This window comes from Camelina sativa, chromosome 18 (assembly GCF_000633955.1).
Source record: "Camelina sativa cultivar DH55 chromosome 18, Cs, whole genome shotgun sequence".
NCBI lineage: Eukaryota > Viridiplantae > Streptophyta > Magnoliopsida > Brassicales > Brassicaceae > Camelina > Camelina sativa.
Window position 1 is genome coordinate 19,781,817 of NC_025702.1, and position 27,771 is coordinate 19,809,587.

A 27,771-nucleotide genomic window follows, 5' to 3' on the forward strand; every position below is an offset into this window, starting at 1 on the left:
AACGGAGACGGAGCAGAACCAGGTGTATCCAACGGTGATAAGAACATACCGAGGAATCTCCGGTCCGGCGAAGTATCGGAGCGTGGAAACAACTAATCCAAGGGTTAGAGGCAACGAGATCAGATAGAAAACCCACATCTCTCTCTCTCTCTCGATGCACTAGACTCAATCAATCAAATTAACGAAAAATATAAAACAACCGGAGCTTTTCAAAGGTATCGATTTACGCCGGCCGCGAGATCGCTCGACTTGTCTGTGTATGTTAGCGCGTGAGAGAAACGCGCCGTTGAGAGGAAGGTCTCTCTCTTGTTGTTGTTCCGTTTTCGTTTTTTTCCACTTTCAGGTTGTTGGTTCGATCTCGGTTCGGTTCATCGACGAAGAAAAAAGAAGTAGAAGAAAGAGCTATTAGGAAACGTAAATATTTAACTTCGTTGAGAAGAATTAGTCCGATTAATAATAAATAATTTTATCTTTTCAATTATTTTTTTTTATCAAGATTAAATAATTTCAACCATCAAATCTAAATTAATATTATTTTTCCGTTATGAAAGATACGCCGGATTTAATGAAAATCTGATATTTTTTTTTTTAAGTCATTAAATTAATGTCAGTTGTTTTCTGAAGGAACATACAATTTATATATATATTTTTTTTGTTAAAAAAATGCTTAATCCTTTGCGCAGGCAAGAAGTTTTGTGATCATGCTGCGCATTTTCGTAGGATATGTATGTGTTTTTTTTTCTTGCTTTTTATAGTTGTTATTAATTAGTGGTTTCTTTTAAAAAACTAACTTCATTATTGATTTAATAGAAGAAAATCAATTTCAACAAAGCCCTAACTAATGATATTTTTTGATAGTCAGGAACTGGGCCTGGTTACACCTACATCCAAAATACTTTGATGAATTCAATATGGGCCTAGTTACACCTATAGCCAACATCCAAACTATCCAAGATATATAGTTTTATCATTGTAATGGTTTTTGATTAAAAGAAAACACAATATTGTATGTTAGTTTGGTTTGATACTTTTTGATATAAACACTTTTAAAATAGCCGTGTGAAGAAATATAACATGATTCACGTTTTCCAAACGTGTTGCTGTTGCCAGGTCAGCGCTAACCTACTTGATTCATGTCCGATATTGTGACTTGTATCCAACAAATGTCTAATTCGTAATTGACAAGATTCACTTTTATATACGCGTTCCCACTTACCTATTTAAATTAGTAGTTCATTTATTCGTTCATCAACTAAAGCATCAGAGATTGTCAGATTCCTATTACTCTTTTAATCCTCTCTGATTAAGATAGTCAACCAAATCTGTGCACTGTATTCCTGTTTTATAAAAGAATGCATACCACATCGACCGTTCGTACTCTATCCATATCTCCTTAGCCATATCCAACGGCAAATTGATGATAGAGCCGACAAGATCATCATGACACGTTTAGGTTTTGTCTACCGGTTATCACCGTCCATGACTCATATATCCTGCAACCGGAAGAATCCTATACTGTAACCCCCACTTCCCATTTCCCTTTGTTTCTTGGTACTTTAACAGTACTATCACTTTTATTTTTCAAGATGCCATAGTAATTGATTTAAGTACTACTAGTGGGATCCAACCATACCTAAATGCACAAATTAAAACTACCAAACACGTGTGGAACTCAAATCTTACTGAACTGATGAAAGTACCTAAAATTAAAACTAAATCTTGACCTTCAACTTAAAAAAAAAAAACTGAAAGTCTTTAGATATTTATACGAAGCTATATTATTTATACCAAACTCAATATATCAAAATTTATTTGAATTTTATACAAATATAAACTATAAAGAGGATTGAGCAACTCTTTTAGACAGTTCCAAAGAGTTTAATTACACAAATATTTAATTGATCTAAAATTTGAAAATTAATACTAACTACATTTTAACTCGCGGTACACCGGTTGTATATAATTTTTTATTATTATTTGTATTTATATTTTATTTATTTGTTAAATATTGGAGGTTTTCCAAATTTAAGAATAACTAAATTTTCCGACCGTTTGTGCGGCTAAAATTTTACATTAATTTTTTAACTCGCAATATACTTCATGACTATTTGCTAGTTATATTTAGTTTGTTTTACTTAGTGTTTGAGATTCTATTTTGATTTTTAATTATTATAACGAAAAAATAAGGGATCTAAATACATAGTAAGTCATTTATACGCTATGACTAAGTCACATTTTTCCTAATAATTTAATTATTTTACACGATTTAGTTAAATCAACTTAATTTTTATATGTGAAATATTTTAATATTAATAGTGTTGACAAATAATAAAATGAGGAATTAACCCGTGTTAGCACAAATTTAATAATATTTATTAATTCTAACATGTCATTTTTATAACTCATCTACTATATAACCATATTATATACTATTTTAAAATATTTTCATTTTACATGTTCGTAATATTTTAAAATTTTATTAAGTTTATATATATTAATTATAATATTTAAATAAATGTGAATCGAAGTTTTTCTTACGTTAAGAATCAAAGCTCACACGTTTTGGACAACAAAATAAGAATCAAATTGTTGTTTTCTTTGTTTGCAAAAGATTCAGAGATATAATATCTTCAATACAAATAGAAGGTGAGTTAAATATATTACAGTTTCTGTTTTCATATTGATTCTGCTGTATTTTTTAGTTGGTATGATATGTAAAATATTTAGAAAATAAAATCTGAAGTAATGCTAGTTTTGGAAATACTCTAAAGATTAATTTTGTAAATAATTTTTTAAATAAATACAAATAAAGGATAGAATCTAAAATGTAATTCAAAAATGTATATATAGATTATGAGTCCAGTTTATAAAAAGAAAAATATATTACTATTAAATAGTAGCTATTATATATTACTATTAAATGTATATATAGATAATAGTAGTGAATAAAAAACGAAAAAAAGAGAACATTTCTCGAATAAAACTGAAGGCGCATATAAACTTTATAAATAGCGGCTATTATTAAACATCTTATATTATATATGACTAAATATAGCGTCCGTATTTGATTCTCTTTAAGATATTAAGATCAAGAGTGAGAGTGAGAGTGAGAGAGCTATGTCGTCGTCGGCGGTTGAGTTTGTGGCGGAGCAGCGGAGATGCAACGACGATGGAAACGGCGGAGAGACGGTAAAGAAAGACGAACTTGATCATTTGCTTTCCAAACCGTCGGCTCCAACAATTTCTATCCCTACGGAATCTTTCCTCAGAGCAGCAACTTTACTCAAGAACCAGGTGCGTAAGATAAGGACGTGACGCCTCACACGGCTAACGTAAGCCAGATCTCTGTACGTTGGCTCATATATGTTTCTTGGTCGATGTATATGTAGGTTGTGGAGGCCACGTGGAAAGGCGGTGTCGAAGCTCTTGCCCCTGCTGGTTCGGGTCCGGTGCTGGATCCGACTGTGTACACAGGACTACTAGGCACAGCGTTCACCTGCTTGAAGTCGTACGAGGTCACGATGAACCATCAAGATCTGCTAACTTGCGCAGAGATAATCGACAGGTGTGCTAACGTTGCACGTGCCACGACCAGGTGAAAATATCTTCGCCACTAATAAGTTCCTTAGCCGAGTAAACATCAAATAAAAAAAATGTAATCTGATCACTATGAAGAATATTTTGAAAATAAAATTCGAATAATTGCCTGACAGAAAAACACATCAAGGCAGATTAAGTAGCAAGATTGAATAGTTACAAAGATGTCACTTTTATCCAATTATTGTCGTCTATAACAGTATAAACACTAACATGAAAAGTATGTAAATCTTGAACCAATGAAATAATATCTACACACTCAAAATTGAATTGTCGTTTTGTAAGTAAAATAATTAGATTTTCATGAATAGGCACGTGACGTTTTTATGTGGAAGAGGAGGAGTTTATGCGCTTGGTGCAATCGTAGCCAATTACAGAGGAAACCAATCAAAACGTGACTACTTCCTTGGTCTTTTTCTTGAGGTTCCAATCCTTTTTGACTTTTTACTATATTACCACCGATTCACTGTTTTTATCCAACGAGATTTGTTCTATAGTTAACATTGATACAAGAAACAATTCACAGTGGACTTTAAATGATTATATTCGTACAAGCAGCTCGCAGAAGAGAGAGCGTTACCAGCAGGACCAGAGGAAGGAGGATTTGGGATGTCATATGACCTTCTCTATGGAAGAGCGGGTTTCCTTTGGGGTGCTCTGTTCCTAAACCGATATCTCGGTGAAGGCACTGTTCCTGACCCTCTCTTATCACCCATCGTTGCAGCTATCTTAGCCGGTGGACGAGTTGGAGCCGCAGATCATGAAGCCTGTCCCCTGTTATACAGGTTTGCGCAATACAGTAGCTTAGTGTGATCCTATTTCGGTTTACTAGCAAGGAAATTTATCTTAGTTTTTGTGGCTCTTATTAGGTTTCATGGGACTCGATTTTGGGGTGCGGCAAACGGATTAGCTGGAATCTTGTATGTGTTGCTACATTTTCCTTTATGGGAAGAGGATGTGAAGGATGTTCAAGGGACATTGAGGTACATGATGAGTAATAGGTTCCCGAACAGCGGAAACTACCCGTGCAGCGAAGGGAATCCGAGGAATAAGTTAGTCCAATGGGCTCATGGAGCAACCGGCATGGCCATTACGTTGGCTAAAGCATCTCAGGTGTTTCCAAAGGAAAGGGATTTCCGAGAAGCAGCCATTGAAGCAGGAGAAGTAGTGTGGAAGAGTGGCTTGGTGAAGAAGGTAGGTTTAGCTGATGGAGTTGCTGGTAACGCCTATGCTTTCTTATCGCTTTATCGGTTAACAGGAGATGTTGTATACGAAGAGAGAGCAAAAGCATTCGCGAGTTACTTGTGTCATGATGCAAGAGATCTCTTGGATATGTCAAGGCAAGAAGCAGAACATGATTATTCTCTTTTCCGGGGATTAGCTGGACCAGTATGTCTCTGGTTTGATCTTGTGTCACCGGTAGATTCTAAGTTTCCTGGTTATGAGATATGATTTAGATAAACTGTTGGTTCCATTATCTTGTGAAACGATCTTTAGGTTCCCCGGTTTATTCCTTTTTCTATCATCTATTTGGGAGAAACATTCTTGCAAAAGAAGAATAAAAGTAGCATGAAAAGATCAGCTTAGTGGTTTAAACGGTATTGGTAGTATCACTAAGACAACGGAGAATGCAACCGAGACCAGCTCTCTCTGTTAGTTTTTCGTGAATCATCAAACATTGATCGCATGTAGGTTCGTCCCCAGTCGAAAGGCCTCTATACAAGTACCTGATCCACAACATTCAAGGAAACAAGAATGAATAACACTGACTTCCTCATGAAGCTAGCTAAAAGCTAGGTTGAGGGGCTTACTTCATGAGAATGTCGTAATACTCGGCACCAAGAGCATTCAACATTCCGTCGATATCCCTTATCGCCATGATAACTTTGTGCACAACTATCCAGTTAGCTGACTACAATTTCACCGATTGAGAAACAACCATTTATCAAAAATCACATCATCCTTTTGGTCAGGAACAAACAAACCACTAGCTAGCTAAGAAACAGAGAGACCTTGCAACGTTCATCGAGAGTTTTGGGAGGCGAATCATCGAGAGCTGTTTTCAGAGCTTCGATATGTTTGTAACTGGACAAACAAAGTAAACTATAATAGGTCTTCTGAGAAAGTAAAAAAAAAATATACAAAAGAAAATCTAGGGTTATACTGTTTGAGTAAGCTCTCAATCTTTTGCGATTTGGTTTCGATCGTCGCGATTATTGCCTCTGCAATATCAGCTTCAACAATTTGTGATGCTCCAGCCATTGGATCTCTCTTTCTCTATCCCTCCAGCGAAATGATCTGATACATTAATAAACTCATGTCATTTCTTCATTCAAATCAAAAACTTGCTGCATAAGGAAACAAAAACTAATCAATGGGAAGCAATGCAAAACTTCTCAAGCCATAAAAAGAGAAGTAACGATCACGAGAAATTAATTCTACTCATGTAGAAAAACCCAATGCCGATGGCACACAAATTTCTCACAGCTTTAGATCAGATCAGAATCCAGAAATGTCAGGATCAAACCATACATGGATCGGCCAAGGATCCGAAGCTTACGTGAAATGAGAGAGAATCAAGCGATCGAGTGATTGAGCGACCGATAGAGAGGGTTTTTCAGAATTGTGATACTAAATAAAAATCGGACGCTACACTTTGTTAATTGTAACTTTTTTTTCTCTGGGCGTAACAAGAGAAGTGGACAAGCTGTTATGCTTGTACATAATTGTAATAAATGAAAAAGCGAATACGTCAAATGAACTTATACAAGTTCGTGATTGCAAAATAAAACCATGTTAATCAAATTAAGGTCCAATTTGACCTTTTAAGATAAGTTTTTCAATACCCAAAGCCCCCATAAAAAACTGCTAATCAAGCAACAAAAACGAATCACACAACTCTGGATTAGGAGAAACAATCCCAACCAGAGTCTTACAAATATCTATATATATATATATATATATATATATATTGTCAAGTAAAAATTCAAGAATTTGAATTGGGTTATCTAAGAGTTACAACATATGTTACTCTTCGTTGGTATCACTTGACCAGGACCCGGAACAATATCAATCTTCTTACCAGCAAGAGACCCGGGATTACCATTCTCTTGATCTTCACTCGCCGCAAGACTTTTCTTGTTCACAATGTTGAAGATCTCAGTCAAAACCGTGGAGAAAGCACTCTCGACATTGGTTGCGTTAAACGCAGATGTCTCCAAGAAGAACAAACCTTCTTTCTCTGCAAATTCTTTAGCATCTTCAGTCGGTATAGCTCGTTGATCAACAAGATCTGACTTGTTACCAATAAGGATGATCACAATGTTCTTATCTGCATGAGCACGCAATTCTTCTAGCCATCTTGGGATATGATCAAAGGTTTGGCGTCTGGTTATATCATAAACCAACATCGCCCCAACCGCTCCTCGGTAATATGCACTCGTTACCGCTCTGTATCTGTTTTATACCAAAACCACACATATATACAGATAGAACGCTTTTGTAAGCATATGATTAAGGCATTGAATATGGTGATTAAGCTTATTCATTAAAGATAATGATGCCTTAAGTTTCTAATTTTGTACCAATCATACAACTACGGAAGCTGGTTTAGTCTACTCTACACATAATTTGAATTCCAAATCTCATATTAAGTTTCTTAATTATACTTAAGATCGATCCTAAACTAAACTATCATCTATCATCGGATCGAGATCTAAGTTCAGAAGTAGCAGCAATCGAAGAAGCTAAAAGAGTTCCGGAGAGAGAGAGAGAGAGATCGGAGATTATACCGTTCTTGGCCGGCGGTATCCCAGATCTGAGCCTTAACACTCTTGTGATCAATAACAAGTGTCCTAGTCTGAAACTCAACGCCGATGGTGGCTTTAGAATCCAAACTGAACTCGTCTCTCGCATATCTCGCGAGTATCTGAGATTTCCCAACCGCTGAATCGCCGATCAGCACAACTTTGAACACGTAGTCAATCTTCTGCGACGGATCTCCGTATCCGCCTCCACTCGTCATCTCGCTTTGAACTTTGAATCCTCTGTTTCAAAGCTTTTGCCGAAAAGTGAGCTTTTGAAGTTTTAAACGCAGAGAGAGGAGAGATCTGATACGGTCGTCGTCGTTGTCAACTGTATTTAGTCAATATACTTTTCATTAATTTGATGACGTGTTTAATTTATTAACCGTTGGATTTAGCCGGCTCGAATCTAGGGACTGATCTGACAGATACGACAATTATCTCCCTCTGCAAGCAAGGCGCATGTTTTTTGGTGATGACGTCATCGATAAGGCAAGTTCGGATCTTAAAACTGGGCCATAAGCCCATTAGTTTATGATAAATGGCCCGGATTGATGATTACGTGTCGCTATCCGAATTGACCAAAAAGTGCCCTAAGCGTTTTTTTTCTCTGGGAAATAAAAAAAGCAAAGCAAACGTTCGCGACGGAGAGAGAGAGAGAAGGGAGACGATGGAGGAAGAGGAGCACGAGGTTTACGGGGGAGAAATTCCCGACGTCGGCGAGATGGATGGAGATATGGACGCTCCTAATCCCGATTTGGATATGGCTGCTGCTGATGATGATGCGGTTAAGGTGGTCTGTTACGCTCTTTTGTCTCTCTTACTGTTTCGTTCATCTTGAATGTGATTGATCATCTCGATTATTTTGTAATCGCGTGTATATATGTTTTGATTGGTGCTTTAATACATACTAGGAGTTGGATGAGATGAAGAAACGATTGAAGGAGATGGAGGATGAGGCTGCTGCTCTGCGTGAGATGCAGGCTAAGGTCGAGAAGGAAATGGGAGGCCAAGGTTTTCGTCTCTTTGATTTTTTTTTTGTTTGTTCACTATAATTCGGCTCTTTGATTTCATTCACCGTCGTCGCTAGGTTTTTCTAATCGTTGGTTATGGTGTTTGGATCTATCTTTAAATTCCAAGTACTGTGAATTAAGTTATGTTATGCTGTTGTTTTGCTTCTTGATTAAAGTGTTTTTGTTCAATTTTGTTATTTCAGATCCTGCTAGTATTGCAGCAAATCAGGCAGGCAAGGAGGAGGTTGATGCTCGATCAGTTTTTGTTGGCAATGTAAGAACGAACGCCTATGTTTATACTTAGTTCTATTGTTGAATCATATAGCTTCTGGTTTGTTTCATAATTTTACGTCTTTTTGATCTAAAATGTTCATTCTTCTAGACTTTTGAATAGTGCGGAAATCACTAGCTCTGTTGATATGAATATTTTTTCATCATGGATGTTAGATTTTATTATAGTACGCCTGTGAAGTCTATAATATGATTATGTTCTGTTCTTGATCCATGATTGGATGCGTGACATAGAATGTCATCAAATTTTGTTCACATAGTGAGTTATGAAGTAGGTGATTAGATCACTAGTTAACCGTGAATTTTGGTGTAATGTCACACACCTTTTGTTACTATGGCTTGCACTAGATTTCAGTGGTATCACTAGTGATAACTCTGCTACTTATTTTAGTTTACACATCTTCAATGAGAGATTTTTGCGTTGACGAAATCAAAGATATGTTAGTTTACACATCTTCAGTCTATAATTAAAGTTCATATGTTTATTTATTAGGCTGTTCAAATTTGAGGATGCGTATAGTTTTTGTTTTTTTGGTGTTCAGTTTTGCTTTTCTTATGATTTTTCTTACTACAATCGCAGGATTGTTCTCATTCTTGAAGTTCTTATTTGCTCTGGGTTGTCAATTAGGTTTCGTGGGGTCATTACATTTTTCCTTTTATAGACTTGCAAAAGATCTGTTCTGTTTTGTTGTGGAACATGATGAAAAAAGCTATAAAAAAAGATGCAAAAAGAATTGAAAAAAAAGCTAAGAAAAAAGAATAAAAGAAGTCAATACGTTTTAAGAGCATTAGGAATTAGGAAATGTAGAAAAGGAAAATTGTCGTGACTCCGAAGGAAAAAAGAGATATCTGGAGAGGGGATAATGTTTGAGTGAAGGATTTCACAATCCATCCTCGAGGAGATAGCCTCTGAAGAACTGAATCAAGCTGCCGGATGCTTTCTAGTCAAGGCTCATAGCTGCTATCAGCAGCAGACTTTGTTGAGTTTCTTGTTTGCCGAACTTGTTAATTTGATGGATTACTCTGTGTGTGCACAGTGAAAGACGCCATGGGTTATGCCTGTTTGCTATATACTATAACTGCATATTTCACTGTGCAGGTTGATTACGCTTGTACTCCAGAAGAAGTGCAGCAGCATTTCCAAACATGTGGCACTGTCCATCGGGTGACCATTTTAACAGACAAATTCGGGCAGCCAAAGGGATTTGCTTATGTAGAATTTGTCGAAGTCGAAGCTGTTCAAGAGGCTCTACAACGGAATGAATCAGAGTTACATGGTCGTCAATTGAAGGTACACATTAATATGATTTTACTATATACCATCAAACCAAACGCTTATATAATGGGAAAATAGCTTATTTGTTCATCGTTTTCTCATCTGGCTTGAATAAATTTCAGGTCATGCAAAAGAGAACAAACGTTCCTGGATTGAAACAGTTCCGTGGTAGAAGATTCAATCCGTACATGGGTTACCGGTTCCGCAGACCTTTCATGCCTCCTTATATGTATTCCCCATATGGATATGGGTAAGTTAGATATAACACCAAGACATATATGTGATTGGGGTCGCGCAGCTTTCTCCACTTCTCACTCTCTTTTTTTTTTTTGTATTTGCAGAAAAGCTCCTAGGTTCAGAAGGCCGATGCGTTACATGCCGTACCAATAAAAACCGTCATGGTTAAGGAAGGATAGAGCGGATTAGCTATTGGGAGCGGAGGATGCATGTATGGGTTAATATACCCATCCTTTTATTGAGCTTTCTATATGACTCTGGCTCTTTGGCCTTTAGAACTTTGCTCGTAAACATTTTGGAACCTAGACTGGTATTATAAGTTTCATATCGTTTTGATATGAATCATATGATGATTGGTTTAAGTGTCACATATATAATGCGTGTGAGTGTTGACCCCGTTGACTATATAAGGTCAAAATAAGAGTTGACTTATTGATTTTGTGTAAACCATTAAGCAAAGATTTAGTTAAAGTCTACCCGGCGCATTTTATCTAGGTCAATGCTACTATGTGCCCAGTTTCAAGTTCTCTTCTGATGAGGACGTTAAGGTCGTAGCCATTTTCTCGCAATGACACATTGGGTCAGTCACTTTAGTTGCACATCCGAAAAGACGATAATGTCCTTATCGCTTCCTTCCCGATACGCTCTCTTCTCAGGGTCGACTCCTGTTCGCATCAGCAGAAGCAACCTCTGCTTCGCCGTCTCCGCCGTACAACTTTCTCGCCGGAATTCTTTATCATTCCCTCAGCCTATCCTCCTCCGCCACGTCATCTCTACGGGGTCTAATTTCGAGATCGATCGGGATTGTAGAGCTCATGCGTCTTCTATCGGATCCTACGAAGACAGTTCTTCTACAGACCTCGAAGACGCCAAATCCGATGGCTTCGATTTGGGGAGCTTTGTTTCATTCGCGGAGGCGCTTTGTATTCTATCTTCCGCCGTGATTTCGGTGGTTCTCGCGGTGAATTACGTGGTGGTTGGTGAAATCGGGAAAAAGGTTTTGTCTTTAGGTTTCGTTGGATTGGTTGGTTCAGTCGCCACTGGTTCATGGCTTAGACGACGGCAATGGATGAGGATTTGCAAAGGAGCGAGAGAGAGTGAAGGGACGAACTTGATTCGAAGGTTGGAGAAACTTGAAGAGGATTTAAAAAGCTCGACCACCATTGTTAGAGTTCTTTCTAGGCATCTGGAGAAGCTTGGGATTCGGTTTCGGGTCACCCGGAAAGCTATAAAGGAACCAATTTCTGAGGTAAACAATCCCATTGTGCCTTTTCTCGAGCTTTGCTTCAAATGCTTCCACACTGTAAAAGTTTGAATTCTCTATGTGAAATCGGATAAAAGGGAACAAGTTGTGATTTGGGAATTGATCAAGAGTTCTTGAATGTATGAGGAAGTAACAAATGAGCTAGTGTTTAAACCGAGATTTGGGATAATCTTGCAGAAGAGATTTAGATATTTCCAGTTTTCAGTTTCTGACTGATCAATGTAGCTGTCTTTGCATTAAGTTTAGTTCTTTTGTGCTGTATGTATCTAAAAGAGCTTGGTTTGTTTTGTCCAAAGACTGCAGCTTTGGCTCAGAAGAATTCTGAGGCCACAAGGGTATTAGCTGCACAACAAGAGATATTAGAGAAGGAGCTAGGCGAAATTCAGAAGGTTCTGCTCGCTATGCAGGTATATCCATTAACCCGTCATCGATTTAGGATTTGATCATTATAAAACTCGAAACTGGTTTGTATCCCCATTAGTTAGTAGAAGTGTCTTCTAAGCTAATGCCATGGCTGAATTGAAGATTTCGATAACTAGTTTCCTTTGAGCTCTTAAAAGCTGGTTGCTTGTTTTGCAGGACCAACAGCGAAAGCAACTTGAGCTAATCCTTACAATCGCAAAGAGCAGCAAGCTGTTTGAGAGCAGTAGTAGCAAGCAAGCGCCTAACGAGCAGAAAGCCAATAAAGCAGCAGAGGAACCCTCAACACCTAAACAAGTATTGGTTTAATAAACCAGACATAATGCAAACACACAAGAACCAGCGACGACACGACAATGTGTAAGTTTTGTCTAGACAAGTTTTTCCTGGACTCTTGAACCCAAGAGAGAGAGAGAACACTGAAATATGGAGAAGTCACTGTAGTATTGTTGCTGTATTTGTCATCATCATTGTTTTGGGTTTGTAATTTTCACTTGTTTCCCTCTTATAAGAACGTTCTTGATGATGATTTTGATAAAGCTTCAGACGAACCCATTCATTCACATAATCACATGTAGACATTGACTTACCTAACCTCAGTAAATCCAAAATGTGATTATATAAACTATTAGAGAATGAACAACAGCATGGGGTGGTGGCGCAGTTGGTTAGCGCGTAGGTCTCATAGCTACTGAGTGATCCTGAGGTCGAGAGTTCGAGCCTCTCTCACCCCAATCTTCTTTTTAATTTTGCATTTTCACAGTTTAATCTTTATTTTAATTGTTAATCACATTCAAAGCATCATCATCATCATGATTAACTCTATTTTTTTTAATCAAGCACGCACCAAAAGCAGTTTTTACAAGCTTTTTTGTTTGGTATCTCTTTGACTAGCCACGGCGGTAGTCATAATTGCGATATGCTTCGAAGACTTTTCCCATCTAACAGACAACAAAATGTAATGAACGAAGAAAGAAAATCAAAAGTTTGCTTCTTTAAAATTATTTGATTTTTCGAAGAGAACAACAGAGTTTTTAACTCTCTTCTTACAAGTGTTTCTCATTAGGAAGTGGAACCATCCATCCAAGTATTGTTGGGTTTTTTTTATTCGACTGAGTGAATCTTTCGTGCTGGACTTATTCTTCTTCACTTTTTTTTTTTTTTGTTTTGGATTCTCTTCTCTGCTTCGAGTTTCTTTTTCATTTTTGGGACCCTTTTGCTCTTCCCAAATCTCAGTTTTTCAAATTTGGCATCTTTAGATTTGGGTTTTATCTCTGTTTTTTTTTTTTAATTTTTTTTTCCGTGAAAAGTATTGAATTTTTGGATTTTTTATCTTCTGGGCAACTGAAAAGGTTCCTTTTTTTTTGTTTTTACTATAGAATTGTGGATTTCCCGTAGTAGATCCACTCTATGATCTACTAAACTCAAAGTTATGTTGTAATTTTATTGTTCAAACGTTTCTTGTAAATGCTACAAGTTCTCAGAATCCAACATTTTGAAATTTGCTAGCTCTTTAGAATAAATGGCTCTGGCTTTTATTACTGCCTTGGTGTTGTTTACATCTTTATGGTCACCTGTGTCACCAGATGCTCAAGGTACTTTCATTTCTCCTTTTTTTTTTTGTCATTTTTACTTTACTACTTTGCTACGTTGTGTCTAAGTATAGCTTTTTTGTTAAACTCTTGCAATTCCAAAATCTCCTTTTCGTTTTTTTCAGGGAATGCGCTGTTTGCTTTAAGGAGCTCGTTACGTGCATCTCCTGAACAGCTAAGTGATTGGAACCAGAATCAAGTCGATCCTTGTACTTGGTCTCAAGTTATTTGTGAGGACAAGAAACATGTCTCTTCTGTGTAAGTTTTAATAACAATGAGCTAAATTTAGTGATTTTGGGTTGAGTGAAAATAAAATTTGCTATATCGTTGTGATTTGCAGTACGCTGTCTTACATGAACTTCTCGTCCGGAACCTTGTCTTCAGGGATAGGAATCTTGACAACTCTCAAGACTCTGTAAGTGCCTACTTAGAAACTGTGAGCTTGTGGAAATTTTCCGTTTCTTTTTCTTCTGCATTGTATGGAAACGTTTGTGTGAAGTCTGTGTTAGTTATATTGAGGATTCATTGTTTTTTCCGGGTCGTAGGACATTGAAAGGAAATGGAATTATGGGTGGAATACCAGAATCCATTGGAAATCTATCTAGCTTGACCAGCTTAGATTTGGAGGATAATCAGTTAACTGGTCGCATACCATCCACTCTCGGCAATCTCAAGAATCTTCAGTTCTTGTAAGTGATACTTCTCCCTCAGATGTCTTGTAACTTGTTTGACAACTTTGGAACAAAGAATAATAAAGATCATGTCTTTGTTTCTATGTTTGGCCAAGCAGGACCCTGAGTAGGAATAATTTAAACGGGACTATCCCGAATTCACTTACGGGACTATCAAAACTGATAAATATGTGAGTGGTTGTTCTGTTTGATTTCTTTTCTCCTTATGTTTGAAAACACTTAAGTGTCTTCAATGCTGTTGCTTTAACTACTTTTGCAGTCTGCTCGACTCAAATAATCTCACCGGTGAGATTCCTCAGAGTTTATTCAAAACTCCAAAATACAAGTGCGTAAGAGTTTTTTAGTTTCAAAGCACAAATGTTTACAGTTTTCATTGATCTTTATCACTAATCTTAGTTGAGTCTTTCAAATTTATAGTTTCACAGCAAACAACTTGACTTGTGATGGCACTTACCCTCAACCTTGTGTAACAGTGTCCAACCCTTCAGGTAAAATTACATGAGTTTACTGCTGAATACTTCCATAGTCATGTTTTAGTTGCCATTTACCTTGCACAGATTTTAAGTACAGAGAGTTTGTTTTTTCTCTAATAGGTGATTCAAGCAGTCGAAAAACTGGAATTATTGCTGGAGTTGTTAGCGGGATTGCAGTGATTCTCCTTGGACTCTTCATGTTTTTCTTCTGCAAGGATAAGCATAAAGTATATAAACGTGATGTGTTTGTGGATGTTGCAGGTATGTGATAATAGTCAATCTTAGTTACATAGGAACTATAGATATGGTCTCAAATCTTTAACTTCCAATTTAAACTTTGATTTCAGGTGAAGTGGACAGAAGGATTGCGTTTGGACAGTTGAGAAGATTTGCATGGAGAGAGCTTCAATTGGCTACAGATGAGTTCAACGAAAAGAATGTTCTCGGACAAGGAGGCTTTGGGAAAGTTTACAAAGGAGTGCTTTCCGATGGCACGAAAGTGGCTGTGAAAAGATTGACTGATTTTGAACGTCCAGGAGGAGACGAAGCTTTCCAGAGAGAAGTTGAGATGATAAGTGTAGCTGTTCATAGGAATCTGCTTCGTCTTATCGGCTTTTGCACAACACAAACTGAACGCCTTTTAGTGTATCCTTTCATGCAGAATCTAAGTGTTGCATATTGCTTAAGAGGTAAAACAAGAAACAAAAGCTTTTACACTTTTGGTTTCAGGAGTTGAAGGTTTTGTAATTTGGAGTTGCGGGTTTTGTAATATGCAGAGATCAAACCTGGTGATCCGATTCTGGACTGGTTCAGGAGGAAACAGATTGCGCTAGGCGCAGCACGAGGACTTGAATACCTTCATGAACATTGCAACCCGAAGATCATACACCGAGATGTGAAAGCTGCCAATGTGTTACTAGATGAAGACTTTGAAGCAGTGGTTGGTGACTTTGGTTTAGCCAAGTTGGTGGATGTTAGAAGTACCAATGTGACCACTCAGGTCCGTGGGACAATGGGTCACATTGCACCTGAATGTATATCCACAGGGAAATCATCAGAAAAAACTGACGTTTTCGGGTATGGAATTATGCTACTAGAGCTTGTAACTGGACAAAGAGCGATTGATTTCTCGCGGCTAGAGGAGGAAGATGATGTCTTATTGCTAGACCATGTTAGTAACCTGTTGATCTTTTATGTTTCTTCGCAAGCTTCTCATATATATTGTGATTAAAATGATAATCTTTTGGTTTTCAGGTGAAGAAACTGGAAAGAGAGAAGAGATTAGGAGACATTGTAGATAAGAAGCTTGAAGAAGATTATATGACAGAAGAAGTTGAAATGATGATACAAGTTGCATTGCTATGCACACAATCAGCACCGGAGGAACGACCAGCGATGTCTGAAGTTGTTAGGATGCTTGAAGGAGAAGGGCTTGCAGAGAGATGGGAGGAATGGCAGAATCTTGAAGTCACTAGGCAAGAAGAGTTTCAAAGGTTGCAGAGGAGATTTGATTGGGGTGAAGATTCCATTAATAATCAAGATGCCATCGAATTATCTGGTGGAAGATAGGAAACAAAATTACTTAAGAGATTCAAAAGATAGAATCATGAGAATGTGATCGATCACATCTGTAAAGTGAAGAAGAATCAAATGGTTCTTCATAAATGGCCTAGGTAAGAATGAAACAGTTCTTCATAATGCTGACCAACGGATATATACTTCTCATGTGTGTACTACTCATTCCTACTAATTCACATAACTGAAAAAAAAACACTATTTACAAACTCCAATAATTTTCAGTCTCTACTACAGTCCAGTCACGGTGCTTCTTCCCATGAGAACTTCAGAAACTGGTCCTCTATGTTCCCAGCAATAAGAAGTTGAGAAAACATCATTTGCGCAATTGTAGAGCCAAGTACAAGCAACACACACCGAAGGTCTCATAAATGATCAAGCCACTTCTGTGGTAGAATCAGAATCAAAGTAACCATAATGGAGGTTACTTAACGTGTCAGACTGAAAGCTTTGACCTGCAAGCGAATAAGTCCAAGGAAGGTGATGTTTGGAGGTAACAATCCAACAAATTGCTTAATCAACCTCTTCACCAGATGTAAAGGTGATGTTTTCAATTTTCACTGACTACCTGAGAACATTCGTAAGAAGTCTATCTATAAAATTAAGCCTCCCCTGAAATCCAACAACATAATGCATCACCCAAACAAAAAATCAAGCAAGAATGTCTACAGAACCATTAAAACCAACCACAACCCAGGAAGCAAGAAACCTCATAAGTCAGACGCTCTTCACCTTCTATGAGCCTGCCCCCATGAGGTCACACTACCAGCAAGAATCGCTTACATAATCAAATAAACGATGACATCAAATTAACAAACTGAAGAGAATACTGAGCAGCAATACAACTCACCAACACAAGACCATATAGTGGTAAAACCAATACAGAAAAAGGCATAAAAATACTGCAATCAAAATCTCAATCTTCAATGCCAAAAAATCAAAAAGGGAGTCTGGCTCCTTCACATCCTCAACATACCTATAATGAAGGGAAGTAATTCATAAATAGAAAAGCTACCATCACAAATGGATAAACAAGGAAGAGACCAAGTAGTGACCTGAAATATCTATGTTAAAAGACTTAACAAAAAAATCAGGCATAAGAAGAAATGCGAATAACACTAGGTAGATCAGGAACATTATACTGTTGACGGGAGACATCCAATGACAAGTTCCAATCATGTGAAACTCCCCACTGTCATAGACTCATAGTTAAAAACTCATGAGGCTAAACACACTTCAAAATTCAGGAAGTATGAATCAACATATTGCAGAAGATCCAAAAAAGAAAGATGAACAATTACCTTATTGTTATAACAACATGTCTAGCTTTCTGCTTAGAGAAGCTCATACTTGAGGTTGTTCAATGCAAAAACTACTTTGGTAGACCCATCATGAAAAGGACAGAAAATAAGTACAAACCCATTTAAAAGGAAGTTATGATTATCTTTCATCTGATTACGGCTAGACTGCATAGGATCAGAGTATAGTGATTAATGAAGAAATACTGGAACATACAATAAGACATACAGAGGAGATATAATAACAAAAAGGAAACATACCAATTGAGATCAATCCTTTATGCAACCAGTGAGGAACCCAAAGCTTATTTCTCGTGACTACCCAGTAAACTATAACAATCAGAAGTAATTCAAAAAAAGAAAGAGGTGTAACAACTAACAACCACACAGCAGAAAAAGAAGCTCATGACACCTTAATCAACCATAGGAATTAAGAAAACAAACAGAACTTCTATTTGCATCATCAAAATTTCTATACGCAGATAATGAATTCACGTAGACATAGAAAACACCATCCCAAACAAAAGTGATTAGCATATAAACCATAGAAAAATGCAGATCATGAAATCAGAAATAACAAAGAAGGGAGCACTTCACATAAGAAATAACATAGAAATAACCAAGAAGGGAGAACTTCACATAACAAAAACCACCAAGGAGGTAACATAGAAATAACAAAGAAGGGAGAAATTCACATAAGAAAAACAACAATCACAAGCATATGAAAGTAGGATCAAACACTAGAAATAGATGTAACATGAAAAACCATATAGGGAAAGTGACCAGTTAGTTACCTGATGATTCACTCTGATAGAACCTCGACTATCAATAACAAATGATAGGGTCTTAGGCATAAATGCCCTTTCACTAAGAAGATCATCAACTACAAAGAACCTGAAACATCCAATAATAAGTCGAAATGATGTTGACGACTGCCCAGTGCCACAGTCTAAAACTCAGGAAGCCAAAATTAAAAATCTAGTTTATAAAAACAAAGAGATAGCTGACATATCCCAAAGAGAAAGAGATGAAGAACCTGAATAAACCACATGTCCAGCCTTGTGCATCAGAGGAGCTCAGACTTAGCATACCTAATAAACACATAATAAAAGACACATTATATACAAAAACAACTTAAAACATATTCAGGTCTAACAAAAAAGAGAATACAAAAAGAAGTGTTAAGAGGAAGAAAAAAACCCTGAACACGTAGCACAGAGAAGAGACATGTCCATCAAAGCCATGACTCTCACTGATAAAAGCATCATTCAAAACCTGAAATCACATAACAACAAGTAAATCGCATGAACCTATTCATAAGAAATAAGCAACCAATGCAATTTAGAAACCAAACCTTAGAAGAATAACATGAATTAGAGTGACAACGATCAGTCAAAGCCATCACCGATCAATCGTAGGATCCTCCACCACAAACCTAAACCAACAAAACAAAAACGACATGAAAATAACATGTAATTATCACTAAGAAGATCATCAACTAATAAAAACAAGTCCAAATGATGTTAAAGACTGCCCAGTGGCACAGTCCAAAAATCAGGAAGCCAAAATTCAAAATCTAGTTTACAAAAACAAAGAGATAGCTGACATATCCCAAAGAGAAAGAGAACAATAACATGAATAGACCATAAAGTCAGACTTAAGCGTACCACCTAAGAGACTTCAAATTTTTTTTTTTTAAAAGAGAGATTAAATAGATACACTAAGAACACAAAATATTCATAGCAGACCTAAGACACCAGTTAGTAACCTCAAGTTTCTATAACAAAAGTCAGAGGACAAGTAAGTAACATGTAACTAGAAGAAGAAACCACAGAACTGAATTGAATTTTAAGATTCAAAAAGAGATGCATTGAGAAGGCCTTAAGACATAGCATGGAGATGAATACGTGAGGATTCGATTATAATTTCGATTATAATTAGCTTCCAAACACCTGCAAGACGAAGAAGAAAGGAAGGTAAGGAACAAAAAAAAAAANAATAGAGTAAAAGAAGCGTTAAGAGGAAGCAAAAAAGAAAAAAACCCTAAAGACGTAGCAAAGAGAAGAAGCGTGTCCATCAAAGCCATCACCGATCAACCGTAGTATCTTCCACAAACTTAGAGTGACAAGGATCAATCATAGGATCCTCAACACACCTAAACCAACAAAACAAAAAACGACAAGTAACATGTAATTAGAAGAAAAAAGCAACCTATCGATAGTGAAAATTCAGAAAGTAAATAGAGATGCAATGATCCGAACATACTTAGCTTCCAAAACACCTGCAAGTCGAAGAAGTAAGGAACAAAAAAACAGAGAGTAAAAGAAGAAGTGTTAAGAGGAAGAACAAAACCCCTGAAAACGTGTTAGCACAAAGAACGAAGCATCATCCAAAACCTGAAATAACAGAACGACAAGTTAGTAACCTCGAGTTTCTATAACAAAAGACAGGAACTTAAGCTTAAACCATGAATCTAAACATCACTAGAAAGATCTACTTTCAACCTCACTGCAACAGATTTTGGAGGGAAACAGGAAGGAATACCTGAATATCTTTCACATGTCCAGCCTTTTGCTAGTTAAAAAAGGACACAGTTAAAGAACAAACTCGTCTAACGAAGAATTTGTGATCATTTCTCATATTAATATTTAAACATCTGAGAAACACAAGACACAGAGGATCAACAATAGCCAATATTAAATTTAACAAAAAACGGATAGGAAAAAAAGTGTATAGATGCGAGGTAACCTGAAAGTTGAACTCAGAAATTATACGCACTCCGACAATGTTTATCTTCTGATGTTCCCACACAGTAATCTCGGTGCCCCGACGATCTGCATCAAAGAGACAGAGATGTATTTACACTTATATAGAAAGAAAAAGAAAGTGGGTTAGGAGGAAGAACACTACCTGAAGTTGTAGGGCACAGTAAACAAAAAGGATCCATCAAAAGCATCACCGACCGATCCTCCACAACCTGAAATAACAGAGCAAAAGGTAAAAAATCGCATAAACATAATAAAAAGCCTTCCATGATTCAATTCAGAAACAAAACTCTAGAAGAATAACCTGAATTAGAGTGACGATGGTAGGATCCTCCTCCACAAATGTGAACCAACAAAACAAAAACCGATCGACAAGTAAGTAATATGTTATTAGAAGCAAAATAGATGTGTTTAGAGAAAGGAAACCGTGAGAGAAGAATATGTACTGATCGATCATATCATAATTCGCTTCAAAAACACCTGCAAGACAAATAAGAAAGGAACAAAAAAAAAACAGAGAGTAAAAGAAGAGTTAAGAGGAAGAACAAAACCCTTGAAGACGTTAGCACAGAGAAGAAACGAAGCGTGTCCTTGAGCCATCACTCTCATAGATAAAAGCATCATCCAAAAACCTGAAATAACAGAATGACAAGTAAATCATATGACAAAATTCACAAAAAAAAGAAGAAGAAGCAACTGCTGCAGTTTAAAAACCAAACCCTAGACGAAGAACATGAATTAGAATGACAACGATCAGTCAAAGCCATCACCGATCAATCATAGCAACCTCCTCCACAAATCTGAACCAACTAAACAAATATAAAGAGACAAGTAATTAGTAACATCAGAACCAAAGTAAGAATTTAAAAGCAAACAGAGATACGTTTAGAGCAAGGAACCCGTGAGAAGGCTTGAAGATGTAGACGTAGCCTAGAGAAAATTGCGCAATGATCTGATCATAATTCGCTTCCACAACACCTGCAATACGAACAAAGAAAACGTAAGGAACAAAACAACAAGAACAACAACAACAAAAGTAAAAAGGAACAGCAAAACCCTTGAAGACGTTAGCTGCACAGAGACGAAGCGATAAAAGCATCATCCAAAACCTAAAGTAGAAAAATATGCCTGCTAGCACAATCCAAAACTCAGGAGTAAAATTTCAGAAATTGCTGCAGTTCGGTAAGAGAAAGAGGAACAAAAACCTGACTAAACCATATGTCGAGCTTTTTTACATCAGAGGATGTCAAAGTGTAAACTTGGAACCACAAGATCAAAGGCATCTTCCAAGCTCAATATACCTATAAAAAAATAAAGAGGATCATTTCACAAGCATATGAAATTAAACACTAAACTTAAATGTAGCATGAGAGATTAAGATTTAAGACCAACAGAGAAAAAGGGGAAAGAACCAGTTAGTAACCTGACGCTTTTCTCTTGTAGAACCTCATTGCTATAACAAAGTCAATGGAAACAAACAAATGGTTAAAAGATACCCAAGGACAAAGACAATGAAACATTCAATACAAAAACTACTTACTAAGGACAAAGTATATGAACAAAGTCGTTTTGAAAGGAACTTAAGACCACCTTTCATATGAATATATGTGCAGACAGACATCAGCAGAGAAACAGAGAGAAATAGAGAGGAGTGATTCATGCAGAAAATCTGAAAACACACAATAAAAGACAAACAGAGGACAGATCATACCTAACAAAAAATAGCCAAAATTAAATAAATCAACCAATAGATGCGAAGTAACCCGAAACACGAAATTACACACATCAACCCATTATGATGCACGGGTACGTCTATTTGGTAGCCGTCCCCGTACCGGGGACATGTTGGGAACGGGAACTCTATGGGGACGTCTTAGATGCTTTAGGGGAAGATAACATCAAATTTTTGATATTTGCATCCATTTCATTTCATTCAAAGCACTCTTATCATAAGCATAGTTTCATTTTTTTGTGTTTTTCTACTTTCTAGACTCTTTTCCCCCTCTCTCCTTATCCCATTAGCTTTACTAATCAGCTCTTACTAAAGGTATGGGTATCTTTTCTTATGTGTTTATTGAAGTACCCATACCGTACTCGTATCTATAAATTTTTACTTTGCCGTTTTCCGTCCCCGATTCCGTACCCGTTTCTAGTTCCCGTACCCGTTTCAGTGCAACATATGATCCTCCCACAAAAAAAAAAAAAACTAACCTCTTGAGAAATCAGAAGAAACCAGAAGAAAAAGGCAGAGAAGAAAGATTCAACAGAGCAATCCCATTGCCTCCACGATCTGCATCAAAAGAGAGAGGGAAAGATATCAATTATACAAACAAAAAATTCCAAACAGAGAAAACGAGTGACAAGGATCAATCAAACCTATGACCGATGGATCTTCTTAGTATACTCCTCCACAGTCACCGATGGATCATATAACATGAATTAGAGTCACAACGATCAGTCAAGCCATCACCGTCAATCGTAGGACCCTTCACGAACCTAAACTAACAAAACAAAAACCACAAGTAATTAGAAAAAAACACCGAAACAAAGTGAAAATTCATAAGGAAATAGAGACACGATTAGAGCAAGGAACCCGTGCGAAGGCCTGAAGATGTATTATGGAGAAATACACGTGATGATCACATCAGAATTCCCTTCCAAAAAACCTGCAAGACGCAGAAAAAAACGTAAAGAACAAAACTATAAAAGAAGAAGACGTAAAAGATGTGTTAAGAGGATGAACAAAACCAATGGAAATCGCATTTCCAGCCTAGTGCACCAGAGGAGCTCAGAAGTAAGAATTGAATACGTTAGCACCGAGAGTGAAAGAAGTGTTAAGAGGAAGAACAAAACCTTTGAATACGTTAGCACAAAGAAGAAGCGAAGCGTGTCCATGTCTCCTTGAGACATCACTCTCATCGATAAAAACATCATCCAAAAACCTGAAATAACAGAATGACTGCAAGACTATGAAATAATCATCCAAAAACCTGAAATAACAGAATGACAAGTAAACCACATAAATAAATTCATAAAATTGGAGAAGAATATGCAATGACCCGATCATAATTGCTTCCAAAACACCTGCAAGACAAAGAAGAAGGGAACGTAAGGAACAAACAAAAGAGAGTAAATAGAATTGTTAAGAGGAAGAACAAAACCTCTGAAGACATAGCACAGAGAAGAACCGTTTCCATCAAAGCAATCACCACCGACCAATTGTAGGATCCTCCTTCACAAATCTAAACCACCAAAACAAAAAAGACAGTAAGTAACATGTAATTAGAAGTAAAAAAAACCATAAAAAAAAAGTGAAAATTCAGAAGCAAAATAGAGATGCGTTTGAAGTAAGGAACCCCTGAGAAAGCCGGAAATGTTGCCTCGAGAAGATTATGCAATGATTGAGTCTGATCATAATTCGCTTCCAAAACATCTGCAAGACGAAGAAGAGAGGAACGTAAGAAACAACAAAAAAAAGAGAATAAAAATGTATTAAGAGGAAGAAGAAGGACCCCTGAAGACTGCGAGCCAAGAAGAGGTGTGTCCATCAAAGCCATGACTCTCATCGTTAAAAAGCATCATTCAAAACCTGAAATTGCAGAACGACAAGTAAATCGCATGAACATATTCACAAGGAAAAAGCAACCGACGCAAGTTAGAAAACAAACCTTAGAAGAATAACATGAACTAGAGCGACAACTATCAGTCAAATCCATCACCGATCAATCGTAGGATCCTCCTCCACAAATCTAAACCAACAAAACAAAAACCACAAGTCAATAACATGTAATTAGAAAAAACCAGCGAACCAAAATAAAAATTCAGAAGCAAATAGAGATGCATTTAGAGCAAGGAACCGTGAGAAATCCTGAAAACGTAGCCTGGAGAGGAATATACAATGATCCGATCATAATTGCTTCCAAAACACCTGCAATAAGAAGAAGACAGGAAAGTAAGGAACAAAAAATATAGAGTAAAAGAAGTGTTAAGAGGAAGAAAAAAACCCTGAAGACGTAGCACAGAGAAGAAGCGTTTCCATCAAAGCCATCACTCTCATCAACAAAAGCATTATCCAAACCTGAAATAACATAACATATTCATAAGAAACACGCAACCGATGCAGTTTAGAAACCAAACCTTAGAAGAATAACATGAACTAGAGTGACAACGAACAGTCGAAGCCATCAAAGCCATAACTGATCCAAAACCTGAAATAACAAGAGATAAGAGGTGAATCGCACGAACATATTTTATATAAAAAAAGCAACCGATGATGTTGAAAACTCCCTGATGGCATAGTCCAAAACTGAGGAAGCCGAAATTAAAAATCCAGTTAATGAAAACAATTAGATTGATGGCATACAGCAAAGGGAAAAGAGAGGAGGAAATACCTGAATGAAAGATATCAATTACGAAAAAAAAAAAAATCCAAACAGAGAAAACGAGTGACAAGGATCAATCAAACCTATGACCGATAGATTTTCTTAGTATACTATACTCCTCCACAATCACCGATGGACCATATAACATCAATTCAGGTGATAACGATCAGTCAAAGCCAGCACCGATCAATCGAAGAATCCTCCTCCACAAATCTAAACCAATAAAACAAAAACCGACAAGTAAGTAACAAGTAATTAAAAAAAACCACCAAACCAGAGTTAAGCAAATAAAGATGCGTTGAAAGCCGAATTAAAGACGTAGCCTGGACAATAATATGCAATGACCCGATCATATCATACTTGGACAATAATATGCAATGACCCGATCATATCATACTTAGCTTCCAAAACACCTGCAAGAAGAAGAAGAAGAAAGGAACTTAATGAACAAAAAATCAGAGAGTGAAAGAAGTGTTAAGAGGAAGAATAAAACTGTTGAATATGTTAGCACAGAGAAGAGGCGAAGCTTGTCCATGTCTCCTTGAGACATCACTTTCATCGATAAAAACATCATCCAAAATGACAAGTAAACCACATAAATAAATTCATAACATTGGAGAAGAATATGCAATGATCCGATCATAATAGATTCCAACACACCTGCAAGATGAAGAAGAAGGGAACGTAAGGATCAAACGAAAGAGAGTAAAAGAATTGTTAAGAGGAAGAACAAAACCTCTGAAGACGTAGCACTGACAAGAAGCATTTCCACCAAAGTCATCACTCTCATCAATAAGAACATCATCCAAACCTGAAATAACATAACGACAAGTAAATCCTATGAACATATTTATATATAAAAAAAGCAACCGATGCAATTAAGAAACCAAACCTTAGAAAAATAACATGAATTAGAGTGACAACGATCAGTCAAAGCCATCACCAACCAATTGTAGGATTCTCCTCCACAAATCTAAACCACCAAAACAAAAAACGACAGTAAGTAACATGTAATTAGAAGTAAAAGAAACCATCAAACCAAAGTGAAACTTCAGAAGCAAATAGAGATGCGTTTGAAGTAAGGAACCTGTGAGAAAGCTTTGAAACGTAGCCTCGAGAAGATTATGCAATGATCATAATTCGCTTCCAAATCACCTGCAAGACGAAGAAGAAAGGAACGTAAGGAACCAAAAAAAAAAGAGAGTAAAAGAAGTGTTAAGAGGAAGGAAAAAAACCCTGAAGACGTAGAACAGAGAAGAGGCATGTCCATCAAAGCCATGACTCTCATCGATAAAAGCATCCTTCAAAACCTGAATAACAGAATATATTCAACCGTTGCAGTTTAGAAACCAAACCTTAGAAGAATAACAAGAACTACAGTGACAACGATCAGTCAAAGCCATCACCGATCAATGGTAGGATCCTTCACAAACCTAAACTAACAAAACAAAAACCACAAGTCAATAACATGTTTTTAGAAAAAAACCACCGAACCAAAGTGAAAATTCATACGTTAGAGCGAGCAAGGAACCCGTGCGAAGGCCTGAAGATGTATTATGGAGAAAAATACGTGATGATCAGATCATAATTCCCTTCCAAAAAACCTACAAGACGAAGAAAGGAACGTAAGGAACAAAACTGTAAAAGAAGAAGAAGTGATAATATGTGTTAAGAGGATGAACAAAAACCAACGAAGACGTTGCACAGAGAAGAAGTGAAGCGTGTCCATCAAAGCCATAACTGATCAATAAAAGCACACATCCAAAACCTGAAATAACAAGAGATAAGAGGTAAATCGGACGAACATAATTATATCAAAAAAGCAACCGATGATGTTGAAAACTCCCAGATGGCACAGTCCAAAACTGAGGAATCGAAAATTAAAAATCCAGTTAATGAAAACAATTAGATAGTAAGCATATATACCAAAGGGAAAGAGATGAGGAAATACCTCACATGTACGTCCAGCCTAGTGCAACAGAGGAGCTCTCAGAAGTAAGCATATCACCTAAAGAGACTTGAGAAAACAAAAGACAATACACAAACTAGTTAAACACAGGGAAAGTATAAGAGCAAATAACATAAAGAAGAAGAAAACAAAAAAATACGCAGGAGAACAAATCATACCTAGAAGATGTAACACACGATATCAGAATCATAAGATTTTAACAGAGCAATCCTTAAACGAGGACCTGCATCATCATCAGACATATAGATAATAGATTATATCCAAAATATTAAGAATTAAAGAGGGGAAAAGGGAAAAAGATCCAAAGAATTAGACCTGCATCATCATCAGACCGATCAAAGCCATCACCGATCGACCGTAGCGAATCCTCCTCCTCCACAAAATAAAGACGACAAGTTAATTCGATACAATTAAGAAAACCCAAAGTTTGAAAACTAAGAAGCGAGAACGAAGTGCCTGAGCAAATTATAAATCGATCATAGCACTATCAACCACAATCTACAACAGCAAAACTAAAAATAAAATTTAATAAACCAAACCGGAGGACTCAGGAGGAGTGTGAAAAATTTAGACTGATTCGCTTCCAAAACCCTACCGATGGAATTGAGACCCAAACCCAAACAACATGAAATAAATAAATCATAGATTCGTGAAGAAGAATAACAGAGCGACCCAAACCCTACCGATGGAATTGAGAGGGACCCAAACCCTACCGATGGAATTGAGAGCGACCCAAACCCTAGGGAAGAATTCACAACGAGCGATGATCGGATCATCATAGTCTCATATGATTCGCTTCAGAAAAACCTGCAAGACGATCAAAACAAATTACAAAAATCAGAGACTCGTGAAGAAGAAGAAAAATAACAGAGGGAGAAATACAACAACTAGAGATTCAATTGAAACAAATCAACAAACCCTAGCCGACGATCGGTTGAAAACAAGATCATATACTCGTCGGGGTTTAGAAGATTACCACACCACACCACCAGCTTTAGCAACGGAGGAGAACAAAAATTAGAAGAAAAAAAAATATTAATAAGAAGACGAAGAAGCGATGTTAGTGAAAGAGTGGAGCGCTATATTTATAGATAAAGTTTATGACGGTCAGGATTTGATGTTAG

General features: G+C 36.9%; 7 protein-coding genes, 1 long non-coding RNA gene and 1 other non-coding gene across 51 annotated transcripts in view; 5 read left to right on the plus strand and 4 right to left on the minus strand.

Moving 5' to 3' along the window:
• LOC104762728 (LMBR1 domain-containing protein 2 homolog A-like) overlaps window positions 1–381 on the minus strand; it is a 5,381-nt gene extending 5,000 nt beyond the window's left edge. The window contains exon 1 of the mRNA XM_010486080.2: window positions 4–381. Within this exon, the coding sequence (XP_010484382.1) occupies window positions 4–138 (135 nt within the window). The 5' untranslated portion in view covers window positions 139–381. The remainder of the gene's footprint in view (window positions 1–3) is intronic.
• Window positions 3,026–5,074, plus strand: LOC104762730 (lanC-like protein GCL1). Its single transcript, XM_010486082.2, has 5 exons — window positions 3,026–3,294; window positions 3,390–3,595; window positions 3,909–4,020; window positions 4,156–4,382; window positions 4,467–5,074. The coding sequence occupies exons 1-5, from the start codon at window positions 3,118–3,120 to the stop codon at window positions 5,047–5,049; spliced, it is 1,305 nt and encodes a 434-aa protein (XP_010484384.1). The 5' UTR covers window positions 3,026–3,117; the 3' UTR covers window positions 5,050–5,074.
• LOC104762733 (actin-related protein 2/3 complex subunit 5B) lies at window positions 5,175–6,284 on the minus strand. The gene is made up of 4 exons (XM_010486084.1): window positions 5,762–6,284; window positions 5,610–5,682; window positions 5,409–5,509; window positions 5,175–5,324 (listed from the first exon to the last, which is right to left on the minus strand). Exons 1-4 carry the CDS (start codon window positions 5,857–5,859, stop codon window positions 5,189–5,191), a joined length of 408 nt encoding a protein of 135 aa, XP_010484386.1. The 5' UTR covers window positions 5,860–6,284; the 3' UTR covers window positions 5,175–5,188.
• LOC104762732 (ras-related protein RABA4a-like) lies at window positions 6,456–7,708 on the minus strand. Its single transcript, XM_010486083.1, has 2 exons — window positions 7,389–7,708; window positions 6,456–7,053 (listed from the first exon to the last, which is right to left on the minus strand). The coding sequence occupies exons 1-2, from the start codon at window positions 7,619–7,621 to the stop codon at window positions 6,606–6,608; spliced, it is 681 nt and encodes a 226-aa protein (XP_010484385.1). The 5' UTR covers window positions 7,622–7,708; the 3' UTR covers window positions 6,456–6,605.
• Window positions 8,007–10,594, plus strand: LOC104762734 (polyadenylate-binding protein 2). Of its 2 annotated transcripts, none has more exons than XM_010486088.2 (6): window positions 8,007–8,196; window positions 8,315–8,414; window positions 8,617–8,687; window positions 9,804–9,995; window positions 10,103–10,230; window positions 10,322–10,594. In XM_010486088.2, the coding sequence occupies exons 1-6, from the start codon at window positions 8,071–8,073 to the stop codon at window positions 10,368–10,370; spliced, it is 666 nt and encodes a 221-aa protein (XP_010484390.1). In that variant the 5' UTR covers window positions 8,007–8,070; the 3' UTR covers window positions 10,371–10,594. The 2 variants fall into 2 exon arrangements, with proteins under 2 accessions (XP_010484390.1, XP_010484391.1); XM_010486089.2 differs by having other exon boundaries at window positions 8,010–8,193.
• LOC104762735 lies at window positions 10,689–12,440 on the plus strand. The gene is made up of 3 exons (XM_010486090.2): window positions 10,689–11,466; window positions 11,778–11,888; window positions 12,061–12,440. The coding sequence occupies exons 1-3, from the start codon at window positions 10,786–10,788 to the stop codon at window positions 12,208–12,210; spliced, it is 942 nt and encodes a 313-aa protein (XP_010484392.1). The 5' UTR covers window positions 10,689–10,785; the 3' UTR covers window positions 12,211–12,440.
• TRNAM-CAU lies at window positions 12,551–12,635 on the plus strand. Its single transcript is given in 2 exon segments — window positions 12,551–12,588; window positions 12,600–12,635. It is a non-coding gene; the product is annotated as a tRNA-Met (tRNA).
• On the plus strand, window positions 12,775–16,448 carry LOC104762738 (probable LRR receptor-like serine/threonine-protein kinase At5g65240). The gene is made up of 11 exons (XM_010486092.2): window positions 12,775–13,496; window positions 13,619–13,751; window positions 13,834–13,908; window positions 14,039–14,182; window positions 14,284–14,355; window positions 14,445–14,510; window positions 14,603–14,673; window positions 14,779–14,919; window positions 15,006–15,347; window positions 15,435–15,829; window positions 15,913–16,448. The coding sequence occupies exons 1-11, from the start codon at window positions 13,424–13,426 to the stop codon at window positions 16,225–16,227; spliced, it is 1,827 nt and encodes a 608-aa protein (XP_010484394.1). The 5' UTR covers window positions 12,775–13,423; the 3' UTR covers window positions 16,228–16,448.
• Window positions 16,300–27,690, minus strand: LOC104762736. Of its 42 annotated transcripts, none has more exons than XR_002036562.1 (41): window positions 27,566–27,684; window positions 27,331–27,454; window positions 26,963–27,020; window positions 26,806–26,870; window positions 26,630–26,695; window positions 26,367–26,446; window positions 26,191–26,282; window positions 26,085–26,116; window positions 25,914–25,988; window positions 25,766–25,833; window positions 25,571–25,651; window positions 25,415–25,489; window positions 25,039–25,091; window positions 24,301–24,891; window positions 24,154–24,224; window positions 23,965–24,045; window positions 23,809–23,885; window positions 23,653–23,729; window positions 23,458–23,538; window positions 23,150–23,380; window positions 22,890–22,962; window positions 22,673–22,797; window positions 22,508–22,586; window positions 21,837–21,965; window positions 21,720–21,749; window positions 21,502–21,597; window positions 21,353–21,424; window positions 21,196–21,274; window positions 21,016–21,105; window positions 20,848–20,928; window positions 20,601–20,776; window positions 20,442–20,508; window positions 20,280–20,365; window positions 20,076–20,187; window positions 19,884–19,927; window positions 19,797–19,812; window positions 19,574–19,686; window positions 18,886–19,483; window positions 18,732–18,806; window positions 18,568–18,622; window positions 16,300–18,425 (listed from the first exon to the last, which is right to left on the minus strand). It is a non-coding gene; the product is annotated as an uncharacterized LOC104762736 (long non-coding RNA). The 42 variants fall into 42 exon arrangements; XR_002036564.1 differs by having other exon boundaries at window positions 16,300–16,845; window positions 16,943–17,011; window positions 18,326–18,425; window positions 19,574–19,927; XR_002036546.1 differs by having other exon boundaries at window positions 16,300–17,699; window positions 17,793–17,861; window positions 18,326–18,425; window positions 19,574–19,927.

Coding starts and splice junctions, on each gene's coding strand:
- LOC104762733 (XM_010486084.1), bottom strand. CDS start 5,859: ATGGCTGGAGCATCACAAATTGTTGAAGCTGATATTGCAGAGGCAATA. Junction 5,510..5,609: donor CTCTCGATGAACGTTGCAAG/GTCTCTCTGTTT, acceptor GTGAAATTGTAG/TCAGCTAACTGGATAGTTGT. Junction 5,325..5,408: donor TATTACGACATTCTCATGAA/GTAAGCCCCTCA, acceptor GTTGTGGATCAG/GTACTTGTATAGAGGCCTTT.
- LOC104762734 (XM_010486088.2), top strand. CDS start 8,071: ATGGAGGAAGAGGAGCACGAGGTTTACGGGGGAGAAATTCCCGACGTC. Junction 8,415..8,616: donor GAAGGAAATGGGAGGCCAAG/GTTTTCGTCTCT, acceptor TTGTTATTTCAG/ATCCTGCTAGTATTGCAGCA. Junction 10,231..10,321: donor TATTCCCCATATGGATATGG/GTAAGTTAGATA, acceptor TTGTATTTGCAG/AAAAGCTCCTAGGTTCAGAA.
- LOC104762738 (XM_010486092.2), top strand. CDS start 13,424: ATGGCTCTGGCTTTTATTACTGCCTTGGTGTTGTTTACATCTTTATGG. Junction 13,909..14,038: donor TTGACAACTCTCAAGACTCT/GTAAGTGCCTAC, acceptor TCCGGGTCGTAG/GACATTGAAAGGAAATGGAA. Junction 14,511..14,602: donor TTCAAAACTCCAAAATACAA/GTGCGTAAGAGT, acceptor TCAAATTTATAG/TTTCACAGCAAACAACTTGA.
- LOC104762730 (XM_010486082.2), top strand. CDS start 3,118: ATGTCGTCGTCGGCGGTTGAGTTTGTGGCGGAGCAGCGGAGATGCAAC. Junction 3,295..3,389: donor CAACTTTACTCAAGAACCAG/GTGCGTAAGATA, acceptor ATGTATATGTAG/GTTGTGGAGGCCACGTGGAA. Junction 4,383..4,466: donor GCCTGTCCCCTGTTATACAG/GTTTGCGCAATA, acceptor GGCTCTTATTAG/GTTTCATGGGACTCGATTTT.
- LOC104762732 (XM_010486083.1), bottom strand. CDS start 7,621: ATGACGAGTGGAGGCGGATACGGAGATCCGTCGCAGAAGATTGACTAC. Junction 7,054..7,388: donor GATACCGCCGGCCAAGAACG/GTATAATCTCCG, acceptor GGTATAAAACAG/ATACAGAGCGGTAACGAGTG.
- LOC104762735 (XM_010486090.2), top strand. CDS start 10,786: ATGACACATTGGGTCAGTCACTTTAGTTGCACATCCGAAAAGACGATA. Junction 11,467..11,777: donor TAAAGGAACCAATTTCTGAG/GTAAACAATCCC, acceptor TTTTGTCCAAAG/ACTGCAGCTTTGGCTCAGAA. Junction 11,889..12,060: donor AGGTTCTGCTCGCTATGCAG/GTATATCCATTA, acceptor CTTGTTTTGCAG/GACCAACAGCGAAAGCAACT.